This window comes from Rana temporaria, chromosome 3, assembly GCF_905171775.1.
Source record: "Rana temporaria chromosome 3, aRanTem1.1, whole genome shotgun sequence".
NCBI classification, from domain to species: Eukaryota; Metazoa; Chordata; class Amphibia; order Anura; family Ranidae; genus Rana; species Rana temporaria.
The window spans coordinates 277,896,969-277,922,778 of NC_053491.1; the positions used below are offsets into that span (position 1 = coordinate 277,896,969).

The window sequence follows — 25,810 nt, forward strand, 5'->3', positions numbered from 1 at the left end:
TGTGGATTGCTGATGAGGTTCCAACTGCTTATTAAGAACATCTGAGTTCCATACCTGAGAAGATCACAACATCTTCCATTCCTCTACAGTCATCTGGTCTTTTCCACAAAGAACTTTTGACCAACTCCAATAAAGGAAATACATTGCATATATATATTTCTTTGGACTGTATAGGCCATTTTGACCTTGGACTATCACATTTACATTTTGGAGTTACACGTATAAATTATATGGACTTCATTTGAGGTTCTCATTATCATTTATTTTTGTGTCCTCTCACCTATCACGGTGTGTTTATATTACACATTATCCAGCTAGATCTCACTTTCTAGCTGTCTTTCAGGTTATTTACCTGTCACATTACTTGGGGGTGTGTCCCCCTCTTTTTTCTTTTTTAAATTTCTTTGATTTTTCACTGAATTTTGATTATTTACCATATTTTTTGATTCATTTCACTGAATACTCAGCGCTGCACTTTTTCTTTTTTATTCTTTGTACACAATATTGTCTTTTGTTGGTGCTAGCTGCTACTGGTTTACAATATTTACAGTTAGCGCAACTTTTTTTCCTCATTTTAAAGCAATCTACTGAGCTGGACAGAACCAGCTCTGGAGGGAGTCTATTCCACATTTTCACAGCCCTTACTGTGAAGAAACCTTTCCGTATTTGGAGATTAAATATTTTTTCCTGCAGATGTAAAGAATGTCCACTTGACCTCTGTGTTAACCTTAAGTTCACTATATGGACCACTTATGTACTTATGTTGATCCTATCCCCCGTTAATCTCCTCTTCTCTCCTCTTGAAGGACGTGTACTTGAAGAAAGCATATCTATCACGCAACATGTGCTTAGCCTTCTGAATGAGAAAAAAGTTATGTGTCTGAATGAGTGGCTGTAGGAACAGCTTTGTGCTATTGTGTGAGAGTGTGTGCACATTAATCTCTGTCTTTAAGATGCCCTTCTTTAATGATAAATGTGGACGTCACTCACAACTTAAAGGTACACTAAGGTGTTTTTTTAAATAACAAACATGTCATACTTACCTCCTCTGTGCAAGGGTTTTGCACAAAAAGGCACGGATCCTCCTCTTCTGGGGTCCCTTAGCAGCGCTCCTCCCCGCATTGAGTGCCCCCCCGGGGAAGCACTTCCCTAGGGATACCCATGCGTGCGTGCTCCCGAGTCCTGCTGCTGTGTCCATTGACACAGACAGCAGAATTACTCTCCACCCCGGCTCCTGTGTCATTGAATTTGATTGACAGCAGGGGGGGGAGCACATTGAGAAAATGGCTGCGCTGCTATGAATCTATTCAATCAGAACCCGGTCACTGGCAAGATCAAGTGTACTCGTTCCCGACGCTGGAAAGACAGGGTTCAGATAAGTTAAAGGGGGGCTCTGGGGGGCTGCTACACTAAAGGAGGTTTTTTACCTTAATACATAGAAGTGGATGTAAACCCACTCTTATCATTTCTAAATGACTTCCATAGTGCTCACCTATAAGAATTTGCCTCCTGCATGTATCCTTACCTGTCAAATATCTCCCCTTTAGCCGTTTGGAGCCCTGCAATACTCTGTATTCTGTGGGCGGGTCTGTTGTCCAGGGCTCGGTGGGTGGAGGTATGACATCAGTAGACTTCTTGCCCACCTCTACACTCCCCTTGGCCAAGCATCTATGTTTCTTACACTGAACTTTTGCTGGTCTCGTGGATTATGCCCCATGATCACTAACATCAGTCAAAACCCAGGAAAGTCACCACAGCATGCCCAATTATGCAGCAGCCAATCCTGGGAGATGTGGAGAAGAAAAGGGGGGATGTGAAGTACACAGAATGCCTCTCACACTTGTGTATGAGATAAGAAAATCACCTGTTACTCACAGCAAGGGGGAAGAAACTGACATCTATTTCTCTGTGTCTGTTTTTATATTACTGAAAAAAGATAAGAGGATTGCTCAGAGCTGGATTAAAGAAGTTGTAAAGGTACCTGTTTTTTCACCTTAAAACGGAGGTTCACCCTAAAAACATTTTTCTAACATTACATTGTGCTCACTTCCAACATTGACAGTATGCTGATTTTTTATTTATTTTTTGCTGTACATAACGTCGTATAGCTATTCCCCCCCCCCCCCCCCCCGGCTTCTGGGTAGTGAATCCTGCGGGAGTGGGCGTTTCTATGCAGAGGCTAAGTGATTGACGTGATGACAAAAACTTCCCCCCCCGGCGCATAAGGCGCGTCACCAGTTTCCGAAAAGAAGCCGAACTGCGAGTCGGCTATATACGGCGCCTGCGCACCGACGTTGGGCTTCTTTCGGAAACTGGTGACACGCCTTATAGTTTTTGTCATCACGTCAATCACTTAGCCTCTGCATAGAAACGCCCACTCCCGCGGAATTCACTACCCAGAAGCCGGGGAGGAAAGTAGCTAATCGACGGTATGTACAGCAAAAAAAATAAAAATCAGCATACTGTCAATATTGGAAGTGAGCAAAATGTAATGCTAAATGCTAAAGAGAAAAAGTGATTCCGCGCAATGCAAAACATTTAAAACATAATGTCCTTCTATAATTCTTCAACCATTTTTTTTTTATTATTACAGCCAGCTGTTGTACGATTTTTATACCTGTATCCCCCCTGATAAGTTACAACAACAAAAGGTGCAGTCAATGAATGAGATTGTTCGTAGCAATCTGTTCAAAAGGCAAGGTAAGCCTGCATTTCATAGTTGCATAGTTAACTGGGATGAAAACGTCTTGTTTATCAAGCATTTCGGCAAAATGAATGTAATATATCTCAATGTTTTTACCTTGTCATATCTACAGTGAGAGAGTATCACACATGTGTATGACTGCCTGTAACATAATATATATATATATATATATATATATATATATATATATACAGCCCTCAAAATTTCCACTCGTCTACTAGCATTTGGCGAGTGGATTTAAGCTGGGGGCGAGTGATGACAGGGCTGCATGAGCAATCTCCCTCCAATCTGTGCCTACACTTAGAGTCCCAATGAGATTGGCGGCCGAAGAGGAAAGGTGCATGCTCGGGAAAAGTAGTCTGGTGAGCCGCGCACAGGCAGAGCAGTACACAGGTGCTCTCCTTACAATTCTCATTAAGCCATGGGACCTAATAGTATGACCTCTCTGAGCCTGCCCCCCTCCCCCCCGACCAATGTAGCTGGAGAGCAGAAAGTAATGAGTGAGGTGGAGGATTGCCAAAATTACCACTCCGGTGCAGCGCTCACTGAAAGTTGCCCTGACATGAGAGCGGCAGCCTTCTAGTTTGTGCAGTTTTCTTCTCCTTGTGCTCTATGTAAGTGTCCAACAGTTTAGCCTGAGCACTGTGAACAGACTGGTCTCAATGTGTGCTGTGCGCTGTCAGTGTGCGCTGTGCTATGGTGTCAATGGCTGTGCAGTTGTGTGGATCTCAGCACTGGATTGTACTCCCTCCCGCTGTGCTGCAGCTCCTCTCCTCTCTGCCAGCCTAAATAAAAGGGGGAAGTGGGGACATGCAAGCGTAGAGCCGCACACACAGGCTCCTGATGATGAGATGAATGGAAGAGAGAGAGAGGATGGATGGGAGTTGCAGAGGAGACAGCAAGAGAATGGGGAAGAGACCCAGTTCTAGTGCCCTGTCCCTCTGGTCTGCCCCCAGTGCCCTGTCCCTCTGGTCTGCCCCCAGTGCCCTGTCCCATTTTGTTAAAGTTGTTGTTGGTAATAATTAATTTTGTAACTTGATTCTGCATAAAACATTGTCATTCCATGAGATAATCTACAAGGGCGTGTTTACGGGTGCAATTAGGCGCAGGGCTGTGTATGAATTAGGTGGGGCAACTGGTGGCGAGTAACTCTTGAGTCCTGGCTAGTAGCTCAGGACTTGAAATTTTGAGCCCTGTATATATATATATATATATATATATATATATATATATATATATACACAGTAAATTGCACTGATGATGCACATTTATCTAGGTTCACACCTATGTGTTTTTTGGTGCATTTTGTGATTTGCAGAAATGGACTATTTAACACGTTTTCCTATGGGAAACCTTCACATCTATGCGTTTTTCAGCCGTTGCATTTTTGGACAGGGTCAGGGACTTTTTTTGCAGCTTGTGTTTTGTATGTAATAGACTTCAATGCGTTGCGTTATTGATGCGTTTACATGCATTTTGTGTGTTTTTTTCTCCATAGCAAACTGTGAATAGCTGGTTGTTAATGAGTGGGTGGCTGCCTCGTTCTTAACAACCGATGAGTCATTAGCTGTCAGCGGGGTTCCAAACTGACAGCTGAATGTAAAAAAAAAGGCTTGCAAGCAAAGAAAAATAACAAAAAAAAACAGCGTGGGGTCCCCCCCAATCCATACCAGACTCTTATCCAAGCATGCAGCCTGGCAGGCCAGGAAAGCTAGCACCCCCTCCTGAACCATACAAGCCACATGCCCCCAATATAAAATATTCACCCAAAAAGTGTCAAAAATAAATAAAAACACAGAGACAGTTTTTGCCAGTTCCTTTATTTAAAAAACTAAAACAATGCCCCTTGGTGTGGATCCAGCATCAATCACGACAAACTGATTGATAATTCTTAAATAGCTAATGGGCAGGACCACTCGGTGACATCACCGTGTGACCCTGCCCATTGTGATGTCCATTAACTATTTAAAGGAGAAATACAGATTGTTGTACCGTCACAGAGCTGGTCCAGGCTTGGGAAAAATCACGACCATATTTTTGAGGATCCTCTAACATGCCTGGATCGGCTCCCACCCCCTCCACAGCCCAGCACTCCAGTGAGTGCAGGGGGCAAGGCAGGGTTCAAAAATGCAAAATGCACCAAGAAAACTGCCTCAACTGCAACTGCCTAGATGTGAACCAACCCTTACTAGCCATCACTGCAGCACATTATCCAACCTGAACTTCCACACCCACTACTACTGCACCAACATTCACTTCCTCATTAATTGTTTCTGCAGTGAAGTGCACATCCTCTCTTTGTCACTGCGCTGAAGTGCTCTTCCTCACTCACCACCACCACACACTTCCTTCCTTACTACCACTACATTAAAGCACATTTCCTCGCCCTTCACCACTGCACTCATGTGTACAACCAAACTCTCATAATCACTGCACTGACACCGGACTTCCCCACTGTCCGCTACTGTACCAATGTATACCTTTTTACTCTCTTCCATTTCATCAACTTGCACTTCCCAACTCTCCAACACTGCTCCATAGCACACTTCAATATTCATCAGGTTCAGTGTATAGGCAAAGTTGTGCTAGATCTCTATAAAACTTTTTTTAATGCTTTATCGAACAACTTACAACTTGACAAGGATATAGCCTCGTACACACGTCCGAAACTGCTGGCAGAGCTTTTTGCCGAGAAAACCGGTCGTGTGTGTATGTTTTCTCGTTGAGAAAACTGCCGGGAATCTCGACGAGAAAAATAGAGAACCTGCTCTCTATTTTCTCATCGGGATTCTCGTCGGCCTGTTTCCCGACGAAAAAACTGTGTGTGTGTGTATGCGGCTACAAGCTAACCTGTCCTCCTGTAAGCCCACGCATGCTCAATGAGACTTTGACGCATGCGCGGTAGCTTACAAGGGTAGTGTAGGGTGAAGCAAGATGGCGGCGACAACATCGAATGTGATGAGTGCATACTCGTCTTGTCGATGATGTCACCGCGTTCTTGCCATTCAAAAGAATGGCAGTTCTTTTGAATGTGCCATGTGTACACTCGGCATTGCAAGAAAAGCTTGCCAGGAATCTCGTCGGGAAAAACAGTGTTTTTTTCCCCGACGAGATTCCCGGCCGTGTGTACGAGGATTGAGATTTAACTTTTAGGAGATCGGTTCCAGTTCCTAGAGAATGCTCAGGCTTTAGCTGCATACCCAGACAGAAGTAGCTAACATGCCCTAGTGTCAGGTTAAACAGACAATGCATTATCTAACTGTCTCAAGCTTAGTGCCAATGCATAAGTCCAAGTTGATGGCTGTATATGTTTCTCCAAATAGTAGCTAGTAGTTCCTGCAAATTTTTTGTGACATCCCCATGAAATCACATGTTTTCAAATATCTAGCAACTTTACATGCCATTTCACTATCGGAAAATTACTTTGGACTGGCTAGGCTAGCAAACATTTAGAAATTCATAGTAATAATTGGCACAGCCTGCTGGACCAGTGAACAATATTTGTTGGATGCCATTGCTACAGCAAAAACAAAAAGCAAATAAACAAAAAAAAAATAGGTTTCCTATGGCACATAATATAAACAAATAGAAAAGCACAGAAGCAGAAACAGTTAAAACCGGTTCACACTTAGGCGGCACGACTTCAGGGGCGACTCCGCAAGGCTTCCTAAAGACGACTTCAGAGGTGACCTGCAAAATGACCTCTGTATAGAAGTCTGAGGTGTTTAACCACTTAAGACCCGGACCATTATGCAGGTTAAGGACCTTGCCCCTTTTTGCGATTCGGCACTGCGTCGCTTTAACTGACAATTTCATGGTCATGCGATGTGGCTCCCAAACAAAATTGGCATACTTTTTTTCCCAACAAAAAGAGCTTTCTTTTGGTGATATTTGATCACCTCTGCGGTTTTTATTTTTTGCGCTATAAAAAAAAAAAAAAAATCTATATTTTTTACCTTTTGCTATAATAAATACCGCCCAAAAATATATTGAAAAACTGTATTTTCCTCAGTTTAGGTTTAGGCGTGAATGGGTCTTTAAGTGGTTAAACAATATGCAATATAAAATATGAAAATCATATTTACTTATGAATCCACTAGACACATGGTCACATGTCCATGTCGCTTTCACTCCAGCTGACAGTGGAGTGGATTGAATATGAACAATTGTTCCCATTAAACTGAGTGTTTTAGACCCCTTTCATACTGGAGCGTATTGCAGGCGCTATAGCGTTAAAAATAGCGCCTGCAATGCGCCCTTAAAAATCTGTCCTTATTCACTCCAGTGTAAAAGCCTGAGGGGCTTTCACACTGGAGCGGTGTGCTAGCAGGACGGTAAAAAAAGTCCTTCTAGCCGCATCTTTGGAGCGGAGAAGGAGCGGTGTGTTTACCACTCGTCCTCTGCTGTTGCCCATTGAAATCAATGGGACAGCGCGGCTATACCGGGCGGTTTTAACCCTTTCTCGGCCGCTAGCGGGGGGCAAATGCGCCCTGCTAGCGGCCAAAATGCGCCGCAAATCCGCCCATGGCGTTGGCGGTAAAAATAGCGGCGTTTTATCACCGACGCTATTGGCGGCACAGTGTGAAAGGGCTCTTATAGTAAGTTATGCTTTTAACCCTAAGCCACGAAACCAGTGGCAGCTGGCGTCTTTTTTTGGCCTGGTCGGTGATCGGCACTAGGTTGTGGGCAAATATTAATTCGCTATTGTCACACAACTGGGCAGGCCTTTGTGAAGCCTCTTAGAGCCTCTGGCTCTAATCACGTGCTTAAATCCCCCTCCATTGGAATCCATGGGCCGGCGTCCCTGCATGTAGATCAGGGGGCCGGACACAGGGATGGGAGAGAACCCCCCATCCCCTCATAGATAGTTATACATGAAAAGCTACATATTTAGTCTGCCTAACCACACTGATCCCTTTGCTAAGATAGCGGGGCTTCTGGGGATGTGACCTACCTTGTGTGACAGTTCTCAGGCTTGAGCAGTCAGTCACCATGCCTGAACACTGTAAAGTGTGGGGAGGGGCAAGCGGGAAATTATCCCCCTGCCTAAATGCTATTGGACACCAGAGCCTACACAGGCTTGAGTGAGGATAGCATTTTTCCCTGCTTGTCTATTTAACCATGAAACCCAAAGATGTTAAAGTTCACTTGAAGTCTGTATTATAGCTTATTATAGTAAAGAAATGACAAATTAGTGGTAAAACTAGACACACCTAAAGTTAAATCCAGCACTGATGTTTAGAGTGTATGTTATCAATCAGTCACAATGTTCTTAAATATTTCCAGAATGTCGTGATATTTTACTGCCACTGATCACCAAAGAGCTGAGAGTATGGTTAAATAGCGGGAGACAAGAACAACCCCAGACAAAGGAAAAGAAATTATGTGTTGAATTACTCAGTAGCATTTTAGAAGTTTTGAGTTCTCAGGAGAAGGTAAGTGGATTACTTATGTTTTTTTTTTAAACAAATATTACTTGAGTTAACGTGTTTGTTACCCCAACACTTCATATTCCTGATATGTGCCTACCTTACCATGTACTTGTATAAGAAAGTATCCTGTTCTCTTTGTATTGCTTCCTGTATGTGAAATCCCTGATATTCCTGCTAGTCGCCTTGCTTTCCTATTAAAAACTGACCACACTAAGCAGGATAGCACATCACGGTCAGTTTTCTACCTGTGCTGGGAACTCAGTGTACCCTCCTCCAATGATCAGACTTGCCCTGACATGCCCCCACTGCACAGCCATTTACTGGGAAGCTCAATGTGATACTGCTTCTCTCTCCCCCTCCAGCTCTTATGCAGCTGAGAACAGAGGGAATGTGACTACTTATAAAAAAGAAAAAAGGGTATTTAAAAAGTTAGTTTTTAATATTTATACAAAAATGTTTTGCCTTTCTATTTTAAACAAAAGTTGTTGTTTTACAAGGTGATGGTTTACAATCACTCAGTCCACATACATTGACCAAATGTAACATTGGCATTTATTTGTTTATATAGCATAAATGTATTCTATAGCACAGAATACAGAGAACCATTAACCTTGATTCCTTCCAGAGAGGAGCTTACACTGTAACAAGGTTACAAAGAGATACAATTTATTTTTTTTATATTTTGAATACAGAAAACCAGGATGATAAAATAGCAGGTAGCTGCTATGGAGCTTTGGGACAACCCTCCCCTACTTGACTGAACAGTCATTATAAATTCCAATACATTATATTTATTATATTCATCAGTTTCCCTCCTCAGTAAAAAAAGATCAGGGATGAGCCGAACACCCCCCGGTTCGGTTCGCATCCAGAACATGCGAACAGAACAAAAGTTCACGCAAACATTCTGTTAAAGTCTATTGGACTCGAACGTAAGGAATCAAAAGTGCAAATTTTAAAGGTTAATTTTCAAGTTATTGTCCTAAAAAGTGTTTGGGGACCCGAGTCCTGCCCCAGGGGACTTGTATCATCCTTATCCCCACAACCCTTCCCCGGTGGTTGTGGGAGTCTGCAGGCAGGGGGCTTATCGGAATCTGGAAGCCCCCTTTAACAAAGGGGACCCCCAGATCCCGGCATTGATACATGTCCCCTGGGGCAGGACCCAGGCCCCCAAACACTTTCTAGGACAATAACTTGAAAATTAACCTTTAAAATTAGCACTTTAGAATTTCCACATAGACTTTTACAGGGTGTTCCGCGGCTTTTCGAATTTGCCGCGAACACCCCTAATTGTTCGCTGTTCGCCGAACGGGCAAACAGCCAATGTTCGAGTCGAACTCAAAGCTCATCCCTAGTCAAGAAGTATGGATGTGGAAGGATTAATTTACTAAAGGTGTACAATGTCAGCATAAAGTGAAAATTCATTTTGCAAAGTGAAAGTCCTCCTAGTAAATAAGGTGAGGTTGTGTTTACTTTGAATACCCAATCTAGGGAACTTTCTCTTTGAAAATGTACTGACTTAAATCATCCAATCGTGTGCAAACAAAAAGTCCAGTTTCTTTAAAAATCATGTGGGTATTTTTTTGCACAGTGAACTTTCACTTGGTTCAGGCTAGGTTCACACTGCTGCGAATTCAAAATCGCGGTAAAATCGAGTTTTTACCGCGATTTCACCTCGATTTTGTCGCGATTTCGGCCGCGATTTAAGAGACATCTGTGCAGGGTTCACTGTAAATTGCGGCCCGAAATCGCAAAAAGTAGTACAGGAACTACTTTTAGAAATCGGTGCAGCGCCGCAGATGCGGCGTCGCACCGATTAGGACGGTGCCATTGCCGACAATTGCCATGATTAAATGGGAGCACAGAATCCTATAAATGATTCTGTGTACTGTGGAGTAGAGTCAGGAATTAAAAAAGAAAACCCCGGGAAGCAAACCTTTATTTTTTTTTTTTTTTTTTTTCTTTTCTTTTTTACCACCTCAGCTCTTACCAAATCATAGAGACCCACTCATGGTTTGATGTGTCTTACGTCTCATTTTGTGGTTTACATCATAAGTGGTATATTTGCTATGCTCCTTAGGTTTTTTTTTTTTTTTTATTATTATTATTATTCTTCTTCTTTCCTTTTTTAAATATAGGCCAACACTTATTTAAAATGCGGGAATGGCTTAGTACAATGGCTTGCCCTTGTGGCTCTATATTATTGACTCCCCCCCCCCCTCTTGGCTCCCAGGAATCTCCTAACTTTTCCTTCGTAAAAACCAGTCTCAGCGTTCATCGATCAAGAGTAGTATGTGACTCACTCTAGAAAAAGACCATAGCCAGGGACATTATAATAACCATGTTGCTCACATTATGGCTTATTAGTTAGCGTGCCCTAATTCTTTCTGCATAACTCCATGTTTTTTTGTATTCCCTCCATTTTTCCCATTTCTTCCTATGTCCGCCAGTCGTCTCTAGGTGACTGTCCTTTAACTCTTCCAGCCTGTACGTTTCCTCCACTTCGTCTATCCAGTTCCATACGTGTGGACTTTCCGTCTCCTGCCACTTTTTGGGTATAAGTTTCTTGGCGGCGTTTAGAAGATGAGGAAGTAAAGACTGCTTATATTTTCTTTTCCCCTCCTGGCTGCAATGAAAGAGAACGACCCAGGGGTCTTTCTTTAATTCTTCGCCCGTAATAACTTTAATTTGACTCAGAATTATGTCCCAGTAAGTTTGTATTTTTGGGCATGACCACCAAAGGTGGGCCATCGTGCCTCTTTCTGAGCAGCCCCGCCAACATTCTGCGGTCTGATCTGCTTTGTATTTATTTGCTTTGTCCGGGGTAATATACCACCCTGAGATACACTTATAATTTGTTTCGGCAGTTCGTACGTCGATTGCGGATGAATGGGTAAGGTGCATAATCCTCTTGAAACTGTTTGACCCTCTTGTGGTTCCTAACTCTCTTTCCCATTTACCTATAAAGGGTGCTTCGCTCCGTGAACCTATCTTTACCAATAATCCATATAATTTAGTGATAGTGCCCTTACTATTCTTAGATTTGCAAATCTTCTCGAGTGGAGTTAGCTCCGCCTCCGTCCGCAGTGGGCGGGGGAGGTGCCTTACAAAGTGATGCAACTGGGAGTAATGCCACCTATCCAAGTTCCAGAAATCCGTTTTGGATCTCAAGTCTTCATAGGTCATTATCTCTCCCTCCTTAATAATGTCCCCTAAGTAAACCGTGTCTGCCTTAATCCAATTCCCCCCAATTTTGTTTTCCCCTGGTGCAAAATAAGGATTTTCCTTTAGGTTCATTAGTGGGGAATTAAATTTACCCTCTATTTGTGTCAGGGTCTTATCCCACATTCTTAAAGTGTCCCGTGTTAGATCATGTGTTTTGTGGTCTAGTGCTCTGTGGTGTGCAGGGATCCAAATAATATTATTCAAATATTTACTAGTTAGTGCTTTCTCAATTTGTACCCACCTTTTGTCCCTCCTGTCCCGTGCCCATTCTACCGCCCGTGCTAAAACCGCCGCCTTATAATAACTTTTGATATCCGGGACTGCCAGACCACCAAGTGGCTTACCCTGTTTTAGGATGGAGAGGGATATTCTATGCTTCTTGTTTTTCCAGACGTAGTTTAGTAACAAAGAATTAAGGATTCTCAAAAATTGCTGAGGGAGGGCTATGGGGAGTAATAAAAATTTATAAAGAATTTTTGGGACTACAACCATCTTCAGCGTATTAATGCGTCCGATCCATGATATAGGTTTATTAACCGTTTTTTTTAATTCTCTCTTGATCTCATTTAGTAAGGGAACGTAATTTATTTTATACATCTTTTGGGCTGTATTGGCCAATTTAACTCCTAGATACTTTAATTCTTTGGTCCAGGGGAACACACAGATCTCCTTGACCCGACCCGCCTCCTTCTTGTTTAAATTAATATTCAGAATTTCAGATTTCGTTTCGTTAATTTTGAAATTTGAGATGGCACCATATTGTTGCAACACTTTGGAGAGCTTTGGGATAGATTTAGCCGGGTTGGTTAGGTAAAACAAAATATCATCAGCGAAAGCCGATAGTTTATGTTCCTCCCCTTCTACTCTGACTCCATTAATATCGGGGTCGTTACGTATGGTAGACAGCAGAGGCTCTAACGAAAGAATGAAAAGAAGGGGGGACAGGGGACAGCCCTGCCTTGTCCCATTTTTCATCTCGAAGGGGTCTGATAGTGTTCCATTAATTTTTATTTTTGCTGTAGGGTGGTGGTAGAGTGTTTTAATCCAGCGGGACATCCTTTTTCCTATTCCCATGGCGTTAAGAGTCTCCATCATGAGCCCCCAGTCCACCCTGTCAAAAGCTTTTTCAGCATCAACTGACAGGAAAAGACCTGGGGGCTCATTCTGCCTTATGGTCTGTAGCAGGAGAATTGCCCTTAGACTATTATCTTTGCCCTCTCTGTTGGGCACAAAGCCTACCTGGTCGGGGTGAATCAAAACGTGCATTGCCCCTTTAAGTCGCCCCGCAAGAATCTTGGCAAAGAGCTTAGTGTCTGTATTTAACAGAGAAATAGGTCTGTATGCCGAACAGAGAGAGCTATCTTTCCCTTCCTTCAGAATTATTGCAACCGTAGCCGCAATAGCTTCCCTGCTGATTTCATATTCAGACCCTAGCCCATTAAAGTATTTGCACATCTTTGGAATCAAAATGTTGCTAAATCTCTTATAATACTGGGAGGAAAACCCATCCGGCCCCGGGCTTTTACCCCCCATGGTGGTATTTAGAGCTTCTTTTATTTCTTCTTCGGATATGGGGCGGTCCATATTTAACCTTTCCATCTCCTCAAGACTAGGAAGTCCTGCCCTGTCCAGGAAATCTCGGATCTTCCCCTCCCTTTCCCCTGCCTGCCACCCTGGATTTTTTAATGTGTAGAGTTCCTCATAATAGTTTTTAAATGTATCCGCTATTTCTCTATTTGCATATACCATGTTCCCGTCTTTCCTTTTTATTTTTTCGATATAGTTTCTAGCTTTCTTTTTTTGAGCCATTTTAGCTAGTAGCTTGCTTGGTTTGTTACCCCATACGTATCTCTCTTTGGAGATACAGTTAAGTTTATATCTCGCTTCCTGTTCCATGATCTCCTTGAGTGCGTCTCTCTTTATAGTTAAGTTAAGATATGTTTCTTTTAATCCCTGCACTTTATGTTCGCGTTCTAGGGTCTCTATCTCTTTAGTCAGGGAGTTAGCTTTACTTATCCTCTCTTTTTTTTTTTTAACGCCCTCCGCGATTAAAATTCCTCTGATGTAGGCCTTGTGTGTCTCCCAAAGGGTTGCGCTGGTTATCCCTTCTGTATCATTGATGAGGAAGAATTGTTTTAATTCCTCCTCCACCCTACTTGCCCCTCCTTCATCGCGTATCAGGCTATCATCCAGGCGCCACACCGGCCTCTGTCTCTTTTGTGTGGACAGTTTAATTTTCATAGAGATTGGTGCATGGTCTGACACCGTCATAATTCCTATGTCCGTTTCCGTTATAGAGTCCAGAAGTCTGTGGTCCGCCAGGATGTAGTCGATTCTGGAGTATGTACCGTGGGGGGGGGAGTAGAACGTGTAGTCATGTTCCTTAGGATGGAAAGTCCGCCAGGCATCGACTAGTTGGTGGTCATGAATCTTTTGTTTAATTCTTTGTAAAAGGCCATTTTTTGTCTCCCGCCCACGGAACGTACTATCTTCTTTCGGATCCAGGGCGAAATTTAAGTCTCCCATCAGGATCGTATATCCCTCGGCGAATTCTTTTAACTTTCCCAGAATTTTCCCTAAATATTGGGTTTGATGAACATTTGGGGCGTAAATATTTGCTAAGGTATAAACAATGTTATCAATTCTTACTCTCAGGAATAAAAATCTCCCTTCTGGGTCTGTCATCCTTGCCTCCAGGGTAAATCCAAACCCCCTTGTGAACCCAATTGCCACGCCCCTAGCACGTTTCGAGATAGAATCCCCATAAAACCAAGTGGGGTAGGCAGGGGAGAAAAGCTTAATATTCGCATCTATGGTTAAGTGGGATTCCTGTATAAACACAACATCCGCTCTAAGTTGTTCAATCTCTGCCAGTACCTTAAGTCTTTTAACGGCTGAATTCAAACCCTTAACATTGTAAGAAATAAATTTTGCTTCAGTCATTATTCTATAACTAGATCATTTCCTAATGAACTGTCCATGAGATTCCTTGGGAGCCAAGTTCCCTTTTCCCTTCCCCATCCACAACCCCCCACCCTCCTCCCTCCACTCCCCCTCTCCCTCCCCCCCTGCCCAGGCCAATACAACGCCTCTGAACCGTAGGGATCTTTGGAGCCCCCTACCCATCGGTTCTTGTGGCTGAGGTGGAGCTCCTCCACGCCCCTCCCACCCTTTTTCCCCCAAAATTCAGGGGACTAGATCTTAAGTGGGTGGGGTAACAGATCTGCCCTCCCCCTCCTCCCTCCACTCATCCCCCCCTCCCTCCCTCTTCCCATCCCCCCCATGCCGGATAGTATACCCCTGAACCTATCACCCGGGGCCACCCTGGGGGTCATACCCCTTTCCAGAAAAAAAAAAAGAAAAGAAAAAAGGAAAAATAAAAGAAAAAATTTGCTATTCCACCCAACCGGGTAAGTCCACCACAGGCATATCGAATTTGCGGCAGAATCCCACCAGGTCCTCGGGAAATATTAATTTCGCTGATACCCCTTCCCTATGGCCTATCAAGCAGGCCGGGAAACCCCACTGGTAATTTATATTAAGTAAACGCATCTGTTCCAATAAGGGTTTTTGATGTCTTCTTCTGGCCAGTGTTTCCCAGGCCAGGTCCGTGAAGATCTGAATCTCTGTCCCGGCATAGGATAGCGGCGGCTTTTTTCTCAGTTTTCGCCAGATCTCCTCTTTATGTTCAAAATGTCTGAATCTAGCAATAATATCCCTATGCCAATTTCCTCCTCCATCTCTGATCTGTCCCACCCTGTGGACCCGTTCTAATTTAAGGGGTCCTTCCGAAGCTTTTTCGAGGAGGGGAAGGAACAGGTCGTTGAGAATTTTTCTCAAGTCTTCACCCTTCTCCTCCTTAATAGAACGTATTCTTAAGTTTTGCCTTCTGTTACGGTTCTCTTGATCTTCTATTCGATATTGCAACCACCTCTGGTTTTGTTTCAACGACAGATGTTGGTTTTTTATTTCAGTGAGGTCCCGGTCCTGCTTTTCAATCTTCTTCTCTGCTTCCTCTACTCGTTCCAATACGTGATGTAAGTCCGTTCTTAATGTACCGATTTCCTCTCTTATTACGTTCTCCAACCTCTTTAACATTGCCTCCATTTCTCCCATATTGGGAACGTGGGACTCCCGGCTAGTGTCATGCATTTGACTGGCTGCATGTTCGGATTCTGTTGAAGTGTCCGCCATTGGGGTGGCCACCTCCCCCGCTCCCTTTTTCATTGTCCCCGTTTTTTCCGCTTTTTTTATCTGTCCTGGGCTCTTGGTACTCCCGTCCGGGGTCATATAGTGTCTGATCGTACTTGTAGAGGAAGTCTCTTTAAGGTTTTTCGGGACCGCCCCCCTAGTTGACCTGTTCATATTGTATTTTTTTGTCTGTCTAATGCGTTTCCCCAGTTTGAAGAAAAAAGGGAGGGGAGAAAGAGGGAAAAAAAACCAAAAAAGAAAACGAAAAGAAAAGATGTTTTGCCCCAGGTATTCCGGGCGACCTTATAAGTTGAGTATTTCTTTAAATTGCCACAGGCGTTAGGGTAAACTCATAGGTGAAGGGTTACGTACGTTTTCCATCTAAGGTGATGCCACCCCCGTTTGAACCCGCCTTCTTGGGGGGACGTCTACAATGGGGGTCCAGCAATCCTTCCACAACAACGGGCGGGTAGGGGGGCTGTGTCTCCTCGTCTCCCCTATACGCCGCTTATTACCTTCTTCTATTCCTTTTCTTTCCACTCTTATACCATCCCTCCTTTCCCCCTCCTTTCCCCCTCTGTGATAAGGAGGGAGCTCGGAACCAATTGGGCTGTTACGCCCTGTGCCCTGTTCTTTGCCTCTGCGCTATGTTTTCTGAATGCCCCACGGGCTTTCCAGTACGACCATCCGACGTTCCGGGCCAGGCCCAATGGGGGGGTAAAAATTTCTCTGACTTTGTCTCTAATCTGCCGAACAAGTCCGCCAGTGGTTTCGCAGCGGTCTGCGGAGATAAGTGAAGTATCTCCTAGATGGCTGGTACTTACCAGCTAACAGCTCAGTGGCGGTTCCTACAATGCGTGTGGTCTATGGTCCTATAGGCCATACATACTTATGCTCCTCAGGTATAGGAAATGAACTTATCCTTATTTTATTATTTTTGATAGGCTGCCAAGCTTAATCAGAAAGAGTAGTGCATATTTAGTGTATTTATTGTATGCCTCTGATGTTTGCCCGTTGTTTCAAGTACAGAGCCCCCGACCTTGATTTACCTATATGTTTTTTTTTTTTTTTTTTTTTTTAAGTATGTCTCTCTCCCTTCCTTTTTTTCTCACAACAGAGGTAGGTACTGTGACAGCGGGGTGCCTGCTCTTTAACCGCTAAATGTCCACATTAAAGTCCATATCAAACAGGGCTATGATTAGAGACCATCAGCGTTCAAACTCTTAGGGAATATATTGAGACGAGGCATAGAAAAACCAAATTTGCAAGGCTCCTTTAAAACGTTTGAAGTGTGACAAAGTAGAATGTATGGATAGACTCCACTCTCTCCCCCTGTCTCCACTGCTTGGGCTAGGTCACCAGATCCACACACTGCATTCATAGAATCTTATGCCAATAACAAAAGGGTTAGTATTACCTCGTTTGCTGGTCTTCATCATCAGAAACTTTGTTTTCACTTTTACCTCCTAGTGCCAGGGTTTCCAAGGGATGATCCGAGAAAGGAGGGGGGGGGGCGGGCGACCCACCAGCGTGACCCAGAGGGAAGCCTCCCAGCGCTTCACTCGTGGTGAGCTTCACCTGCTGCCGTCAGGGGACGGGGGGGGGGGGCGGAGGATGAAAATTTCCGGAGAGCGGGGGGAGTTGGTGTGGTCTGCGGGGTGAGCGGGCTAACCGCTCGGTGACCTCCTTCGCTGCGACGCATCCGCCGTCGCTGGAGCACCGCCAGGTCCCTCCATCCCTCGCAGCCTTCCCTGGGTCAGATCCGTGGCGCTTGCAGCTCCTCCCTCCGACGTGCGTGCTTCACGTGCACCACGTCATCCTCGATGATTGACCGGAAGCAAACCTTTATAAGCACTGTTCCTGTATTGAACTGAACCCAGAGCTTCAACACTACAAGGCAAGACTGGTGACATCCTAGTGTGTGCTTATGTACCCTGCTATTCTACATTAGCAGCTGTTTCAGTTTCTGCACTTACAAGGTTGATGCTACCTTCAGTGTCCTTCAGTGTAAGAAATATTGGGCCTGTCATTTCTGATCTCCTTCCTAAAATTCTATTCCTGATCTGTATAATGTTTTCCAAATGTAGAGGACCAGCATGACAGTGAGGCAACTAACAATTGCAGAATGATATCAGCCCCCCTATTTAATTTAAATGGTATGAATGAATTTGCTCTTACCGAGTCATTATTTTCTCATTTACTTACTAACAGGCATGGCTTTTTTTTCAGTGAGAATGCAGGGGAACGCAGTTCCGGCACCTTCAGCACAGAATGTATACAGGTGGTTCTTGGGTTACGCACAAGATAGGGTCTGTAGGTTTGTTCTTAAGTTGAATCTGTTTGTAAGATAGATTTTTTAAGTGTAGCTCCAGCAAAAAAAACGATTTTTAAGCTTTTTGGATAGCACAGGGAAGGGTTAACACCCATGTGACATTTGTTTTGTTGTCTATGCCCCTGTTCAGAAGATTTCACCTCACTTTTTGAAAAATGTGGGTTGTTGTGGAAGCAAGTATTGGTGATAAAGCATCAGTGGAGGTACATTTTTCCCATAATAGTTCTTACAGGAGTGAATTTCCCTTCCTAGGGGTAGATTTCCTCTCACTTCCTGTTGTCTCCCTCCATTTGTAAGTAGGAGTCGTTTGTAAGTCGGATGTTTGTAACTAGGGGACCGCCTGTATACTGATAAAGGGGGTTTGAGTGTGCTGCATGGTCTATTGGTGCTGACTGCTGGGGATCTCTTGTAGCTGGGGATTGTAGTGTTGCTAGGGGGGTATCTATAGTGTTTGGAGAGATCTGCCATTGCGAGGGGGGTGTATTGTTGCTTGGGGGTTCTTATGTTGTTGGGGGGATCCACTGTTGGTGGGGGTCTATTGATGCTGGCTGCTGGAGGATCTATTGTTGCTAGCAGGAGTCTTTTGTTGTTTGGGCAGATACATTGTTGCTGGTGGGGATCTATTGTTTCTGGAGAGTGTATTTTGCTCCTGAAGGAGGGTCTATTGTTGCAGTAATGCCCTCCTAGCCATCTGCAGCTTAGTCAAGGAGGAGGGGGGAGGATTATCAGCGTGGCTCTGGGCACATTGTTTTTCATGAGCATGGACTTCCTCAGAAATATAATTATTTTCTACTCTAGCAGCTTTAATGGCTGACACATACAGTCCCCTAGTGGAGGCCTTAAAGGCATCCCACACTACCGTTCCGCTGTGCCCTCATTATGTTCCCAGTACTCCTGCGGAAGTGCTGTGACTGAGGATTCTACAGAAGACTCTGTCACCCAACCCGGATGCAACCTCCAGATTCTAGCCTGTCTGTGCGTGGTTAGGCTCAATGTAACCTGTAAGGGAGCATGATCCAAGATCCCCCAGCCAGGTAGCTGGCCTCCGTAACCTGGGGCAACAGAGCTGGGTTGGCAAAGGCCAAATTGATACGGGAGGAGGAGGCACTAACGTGGGAAAGGTAGGATTAACTTATCTTCCCAGGGTGTTTCCACCACCATACCTCCTCTAGAGCTGCTGAGTCAGCCCAATGGCCAAGATCCAGATTACACAGAGGTATGCAGGGCATAGTCCATTATGTTGTTGAAATTACCTGCCACCAACAACTTAAATGGGCCAAAGGTGACCACCTTCTCTCACACCTTATATAGTACCTTGTGTTTGAAAGGGGGTGGGATATACAAGTTTACTATCGCCAATAGTTGGGATTCGAGTGTTAACACCACTATGGCATACTGCCCATGAGGGTCTGTTACAGCATGCTCTATGGAACAGGCCAACTTCTTGTGGATTAGGATAGCTACCCCCCCCCCCCCTAGCATACAATGAATGTGTTGAATGTATGGCCCTCTGCATCCAGGCCATGTTCAAGGAGAGCACTTTACTCCCCATCAAATGTGTCTCTTGCAAGAGGACAATATGAGGGTCTTGGGATTTTAGATATCGAAGGACTAGTGCTCTCTTGAATTTGGAATTCAGGCCATGGACATTCCATGAAATAAGTTTGAGGTCACTCATAAGGTAAGGTGTTGTTTAGAATGAAGACAGGATAAGAACAGTGCAGGGGAGGAGGCCAAGGGTGGGAGCCCAGATGCAGAGAACCAAACACCCCAATATTATAGCATAGAGACATTAAATATTGTACTAGGCAGACATAAGGCCCATCTGTGTAAAAAGGGAAAAGTTGTAAAAAAAATAAAAAAATAAAAGTGAAAAAAATCCAGAAGTGCAGAAAAACGAACAGTAGAAACACTCAACTACCTGGTTGCACAGGAGAAACAGAAAAAAAAAAACTCACTGAGAAACTTTAGTCCCAAATAACATGAAAAACAACAGCGGAGTGTTCCAAGAATAGTGTTGAGCAGAATATGCCATATTCGATTTCGCGATATATCTCGAATATATATTCGAATATTCGAGATATATTCGCTAAATTCGAATATTCGTGATATTTTATCGAAATGAAATTATTGCGATTTTTCGCTATTGCGAATGCGAAAATAATTGCGATTTTTTGATAACTGCGGTAGGAGCACTCTGATTGGCTCAGAATATTCGTGATATTTTATCGAAATATCGCAACATGCGAATGCGATATTTATTGCGCAATTTCGAGAAATGCTGGAGGAGCGCTCTGATTGGCTCAGAATATTCGTGATATTTTATCGAAATATCGCAACATGCGAATGCGATATTTATTGCGCAATTTCGACAAATGCTGTAGGAGCACTCTGATTGGCTCAGAATATTCGTGATATTTTACAATACAAAATAATTGCGAATATTCGGCAAATGCGGAAGGAGCACTCTGATTGGCTCAGAATATTCTTGATATTTTACAATACAAAATAATTGCGAATATTCGGCAAATGCAGAAGGAGCACTCTGATTGGCTCAGAATATTCTTGATATTTTACAATACAAAATAATTGCGAATATTCGGCAAATGCAGAAGGAGCACTCTGATTGGCTCAGAATATTCTTGATATTTTACAATACAAAATAATTGCGAATATTCGGCAAATGCAGAAGGAGCACTCTGATTGGCTCAGAATATTCTTGATATTTTACAATAGAAAATAAAAAGTGTTTTGCATTGGTGGTGATTCTTTACTCTATCCATCTGTCACAGCCGTTTGTCAATCAAACACCTTAAAGATTGAACACGTTCATGCTGCATGCTTTGGACTTTTTTTCACTTCACATATCAAAGACATTTTTATGAAAGATTATTTTTCTATTATTGGGACTATATTTCTTTATATATTTGTTTCACTGTGTATTTCACAAGTTATTTGCGCTTGCTTATTTTATAATTTGCCCACATGTCTTGTCACTAGACATATTTTTTATTCTTGTAGAGCGACTCCATTTTCTGTCTTGTATTAATTTATGTTGTATAACATTTTTGAGTTGCTGCTGTATTCTCCCCTTTTTTAAGGTATGCGCAATTTTTTCCTTCTTACAAAAAATAATAATATCAAACATACAAATATTCATAACATACACATACACAAAGCCCCCCCCTTTTGCATCAGAGACAATCAGAGTTCTCCTACCACAGTTATCGAAAATTCGCAATTATTTTCGCATTCGCAATAGCGAAAAATCGCAATATTTTTTTTTTCAATTTGGCAACATAAAAGGATCGCCTCAGCTTAGCTACTCTGCCCAGGGTCTCTAATCATACCAGCAATGCTTTTAGACGTCGATAGGATGTGATCTGTTTTAAAAATCAAATTGAAAAAATGCGAATATTCGGAATTGCGAATATTCACCGCGAAATTCGAAATATAGCGCGATTTCTCGAATATGCTATATTCGAGCCGAATATTCGCAATGCGAATATTCGTGAGCAACACTATCCAAGAATTCATCTACTCCTAAAGGGGGTAGTGGAGATGAACAGAGAAGTAAAAGTGTCCAGGCACAGAGGCATCTTCTATTACTGAGATGCACTGCTCTGCTTCAGTAAGGTGGCCCCTGAACTTATCCATGTCCTGCCTAATCAGGCCACATTCAATGGTCAGGGTATCTATCTTCCCCTCCACAGAGGACTTAACGCAACCTTCTTCTAATTAACTACACACATTACATGTCTTTTTTTTGTCAGAAATCAGCAACAGGGTTGGCCAGATCTGCATGGCTACACAGGAAACTGAGACCAGACCAGATGTATTTTAAGATATATTCTAACAAACCCCGGATTTCTCCATAAAGGGGACCTGTCACGACCCATGCTCTCACAAGGGATGTTGTTTATCCCTTGTGATAGTAATAATGTTGATCCCAAAAATAAATTAAAGGTACAATGTAAAAAAATAAAATAAAATAAATGATAAAATAAATCAAATGTAAAGCACCCCATCCCCTGTGCTCATGTACAAATGAGAACAACGCACGTATATGTAAATGGTAAGCGCATCTTGAATATCAGAACAAGAGCAATAATTTCAATGCCTGACCTCCTGTGTAACTCTAAAATGGTAACCTGTAAAGGCTTTTAAAGCAACGCCAATGTAGTACCATAGATTGGCGCAGTTTTACAGGTGTACCCAATTTTAAAGCATGACATATTGGGTATCTATTAATTCAGTGTAACATTGTATTTTATATTTTACCAAACAACTGGGTATTATATTGTGATGTTGTACATTACAATTCATTAAAGTGTATTTATTGCAAAAAATTTACGTTTGAAAATTCTCTGCTTAAATGTCATGTGACATAAAATTATGCAACACCCACCATTATATGCTCTAGGGCCTCTGCCATTCCTGCAGCAGATTTTAATATAATTACTAAACTATCCATGTGCCTTGTGTTTTGTGCATGCCTTAGGCCAATGTACAGACATTCTTTAGGCAAGGAAAATGGAAATTGAATATCAGAATATCAGAACACTGAAAGGAAAGGACCATCAGTTAATATGTAAGGTGTAAAAATGTTGTTTGCCTTACTTTCACATACATTGTTAGTTCTGAAATTAAAACGTCTGGCACACAAAGGGTGGGTGGGCACTGAGAGTAATCAGCTGAAAGGTACCAGCAAGCTATGAAATTAGGCTTTTCAATTTAACATGAGTGTATTTGAGGAAGACACAAAGGGTCAACAAGCTGATATACACATGCTTGTTCTAAGTCAGTCACAAGATGTACAGTAAACGTAAACAGTATGAGATCAGTTATTTTATATATATATATATATATATATATATATATATATATATATATATATATATATATATATATATATATATATATAAAATCAGCCATTATGCTCATTAAATTATAACTTAAAGGCAAAACTTTTTTCTAGTTTTGGATAGAGGGGAGATGGATTATAATAACTGTCAGTTTGTATTGCTGTCTGTGCCCCCCATTAAGGAGGTTCATTCTAGATTTCTCCTTTTTGCCATTATCATTAAAAGTGAAAGTAAACAAAAAACAAAAATTTGGGGTTGTCCCCAGAAAAGTAGTAAAAGGGAAATATTCCAAGGGGACACTAGTTCTGGTGGCCTAGGGGTCCATAAGGAATTCCCTAAATTTGTAGGGATATCCACTCACTTTCCGTTTGGCTGTGTAAGAGGAAGTGAGGGGAAATCCCAGTAATGGGACACAGTAGACAAAAACATATCTGACAGGGGTTATAACTCTTCCTTGCTCTATCCAAAATGCAAAAAAAAAAGTTTTGCCTATAGTTCTACTTTAACAAATGAGTGAGCAATAGTGGCTTTAATTTTTTTATACTGACAGATTTCCTTTAGGCTGGGTTCACATATGAGCACGCAGTGGCTCACAGCAGGAGTCCGGTGCGTCCTTGTTCACCTTTTTTGGCTGAATTCGGGCCTGAAACGGACAAAAAGATTCACAGGGCTCCTGTGCAAATCGCACCGAAGCCGCTGCGGAGATATGTAAACCGGCTCCATAGATGCACATTCACGATCTCCTGTTGTGTGAATTGGATGCGGCGAAACACACATCCAATTCGCAATAGTGTGAACCCAGCCTTAAGAAACTCCTAAAAGAAGTGGATGTATCGCCCTTAGCTAAAGGTAGTGCTGGACAATGTGGAAGTCTTTACTGAGGCTGACGTTTTTTGACAAGGCCTTAATGGAGAGGGCAAACGATTGTAAGGACCACAAAGGAAATTAAGTTATTTAGCAGAATAGTGATAGGGTTTGAAAAAAAAACAGTGTTGGGGAGTAGTGGAGCATAAAGTTAAAATTGAGAAATGCCAGTTGTAAAGATTGCCAGTCTGATTCATTGGTCTTCTGAGAGGCCTGCCTCAGGACAGGAGTTGTGCCTGGCCCATCCAACAAGAAGAAGACCCTGAGGCACAGCCAGCATATACTCACAAGGTTGTATCTTTCAGTTGATCTCTGAGAGCCTTGGAATTCTCCATGAAGAGCTGGAGTTCATGGCCAGGTCAAGGGTTTGGACTCGTTCAGCCTGGTTACCCAGGTTTTCTAACATTACTAGGCATTTTCAAAATGCAAACAGTGACGATCAGTAAAATGTATGTGTTTGTGATATAAAAACTATCATATTTTGACACCTATGCAACAAGAATGTACTGCATATCCAATACATTATCTACAACATTAGATATTGAAAAATATATTTAAATATATTTTTTTAAACAGAAAACAACTTACCATCATATCCTAGAAATAACTGACCAACTCCTGCGAACAGTAAACAGGACAGTCATAATGATGGAAAGAGATCAGGAATTAATTGTAAGTAGATCAATACGATATATATTAATATTCATAATGGCCTTTTACCAGTTTTATTTTAGTATTTTTTGTACATTTTTTACAGATTTTTAGAAGCTGTATGTTCACTCTTTAACAAATATTTATATATTTAATATAATTGTTATGTGATTGTTACAGCAGCAGCACACATTTATCTGTCTGTGCTGCTGTTTGTCTCAGTTTGTCTAACTAAAATTTAAAGCTACTGGTGTTTGTAAATTTAATCTTACACTATCAAATCATGTAGGCTTTATATTAAAGTGAGAGCCTGGAGAATATGATAATATATATATATATATATATATATACATATACATATATATATATATATATATATATATATATATATACATATATATACATATATATATATATATATATATATATATATATATATATATATATATATATATATATATATATACATACATACATACATACATACATACATACATACATACATACATATATATATATATATATATATATATATATATATATATATATATATATATATATTATATATATACAGCGGGTAAAATAAGAAATAAACACTCCGTTTTTCATAGCAAATATATTTCTAAAGGTGCTATTGACATAAAATTTTCTCCATATGTTGGTAATGGTAACCACCCATACAGATGAAACCTAATCCCTTTAATTTGCAGATGATTGAAATACAAATGTAACAATGTCCCGTCTAAGTAGCTTACATAGCTGTTGTGATAAAACAGAAAATCCCTGCTGTCATTTTGACAGTCAAAAATTGTTGGTAAGTGTAAGGGGGAAGTGGCAGCGGGACAGAAGGACAGGATACACTACACATGCCCTGTGTACTTTAATGAAATACTGCAGGGGACAGTGGTAGGGAGGAAATGTTTTTTTTATTATTCTTCTACTTCCGATGGGACCAGTTAGAAAATGTAATGACCCTCTTTTTTTTTTTCAATTAAGCTGTATATATTGAACTGCTAGTTAGTCAGAAAGATTGATTATGTGGATTCTGGTTAGTCAGGAAAAAGGAGATTGAGATTACATTCATTTCAAAATGATTGCACACACTGCTAAATTACATTTATGCCCTGTACACACGATCGGATATCTGATGGAATCTAATGCGATGGATTTTTTTCATCGGATATCCGATGAAACTGACTTTCATCAGTCTTGCCTACACACCATCGGTTAAAAATCCGATCGTGTCCAACGCGGTGACGTAAAACACTACGACGTGCTGAGAAAAATGAAGTTCAATGCTTCCGAGCATGCGTCGACTTGATTCTGAGCATGCATGGATTTTTGACCGATGGATTTGCCCACAGACGATCATTTTTTTAACCATAAGAAACATTTAAAACAGGTTCTTTTTTTTTTCACCGATGGGGAAAAAAAACAATGGGGCCCACACATGATCGGTTCGTCCGATGAAAACGATCCATCGGTCCATTTTCATCTGACGAACCGATCGGGTGTACAGGGCATTCCAGTCAACACACAGGTCTGT

At 42.0% G+C, this 25,810-nt stretch overlaps 1 protein-coding gene across 3 annotated transcripts in view; it reads left to right on the top strand.

The window, feature by feature from the left end:
• DOCK2 (dedicator of cytokinesis 2) overlaps nt 1-25,810 on the top strand; it is a 325,179-nt gene that overhangs the window by 177,285 nt on the left and 122,084 nt on the right. For all 3 annotated transcript variants that reach the window (XM_040344676.1, XM_040344678.1, XM_040344677.1), the window contains exons 25-27: nt 2,594-2,700; nt 7,991-8,139; nt 24,190-24,285. In XM_040344676.1, coding sequence (XP_040200610.1) covers nt 2,594-2,700; nt 7,991-8,139; nt 24,190-24,285 — 352 coding nt within the window. The remainder of the gene's footprint in view (nt 1-2,593; nt 2,701-7,990; nt 8,140-24,189; nt 24,286-25,810) is intronic.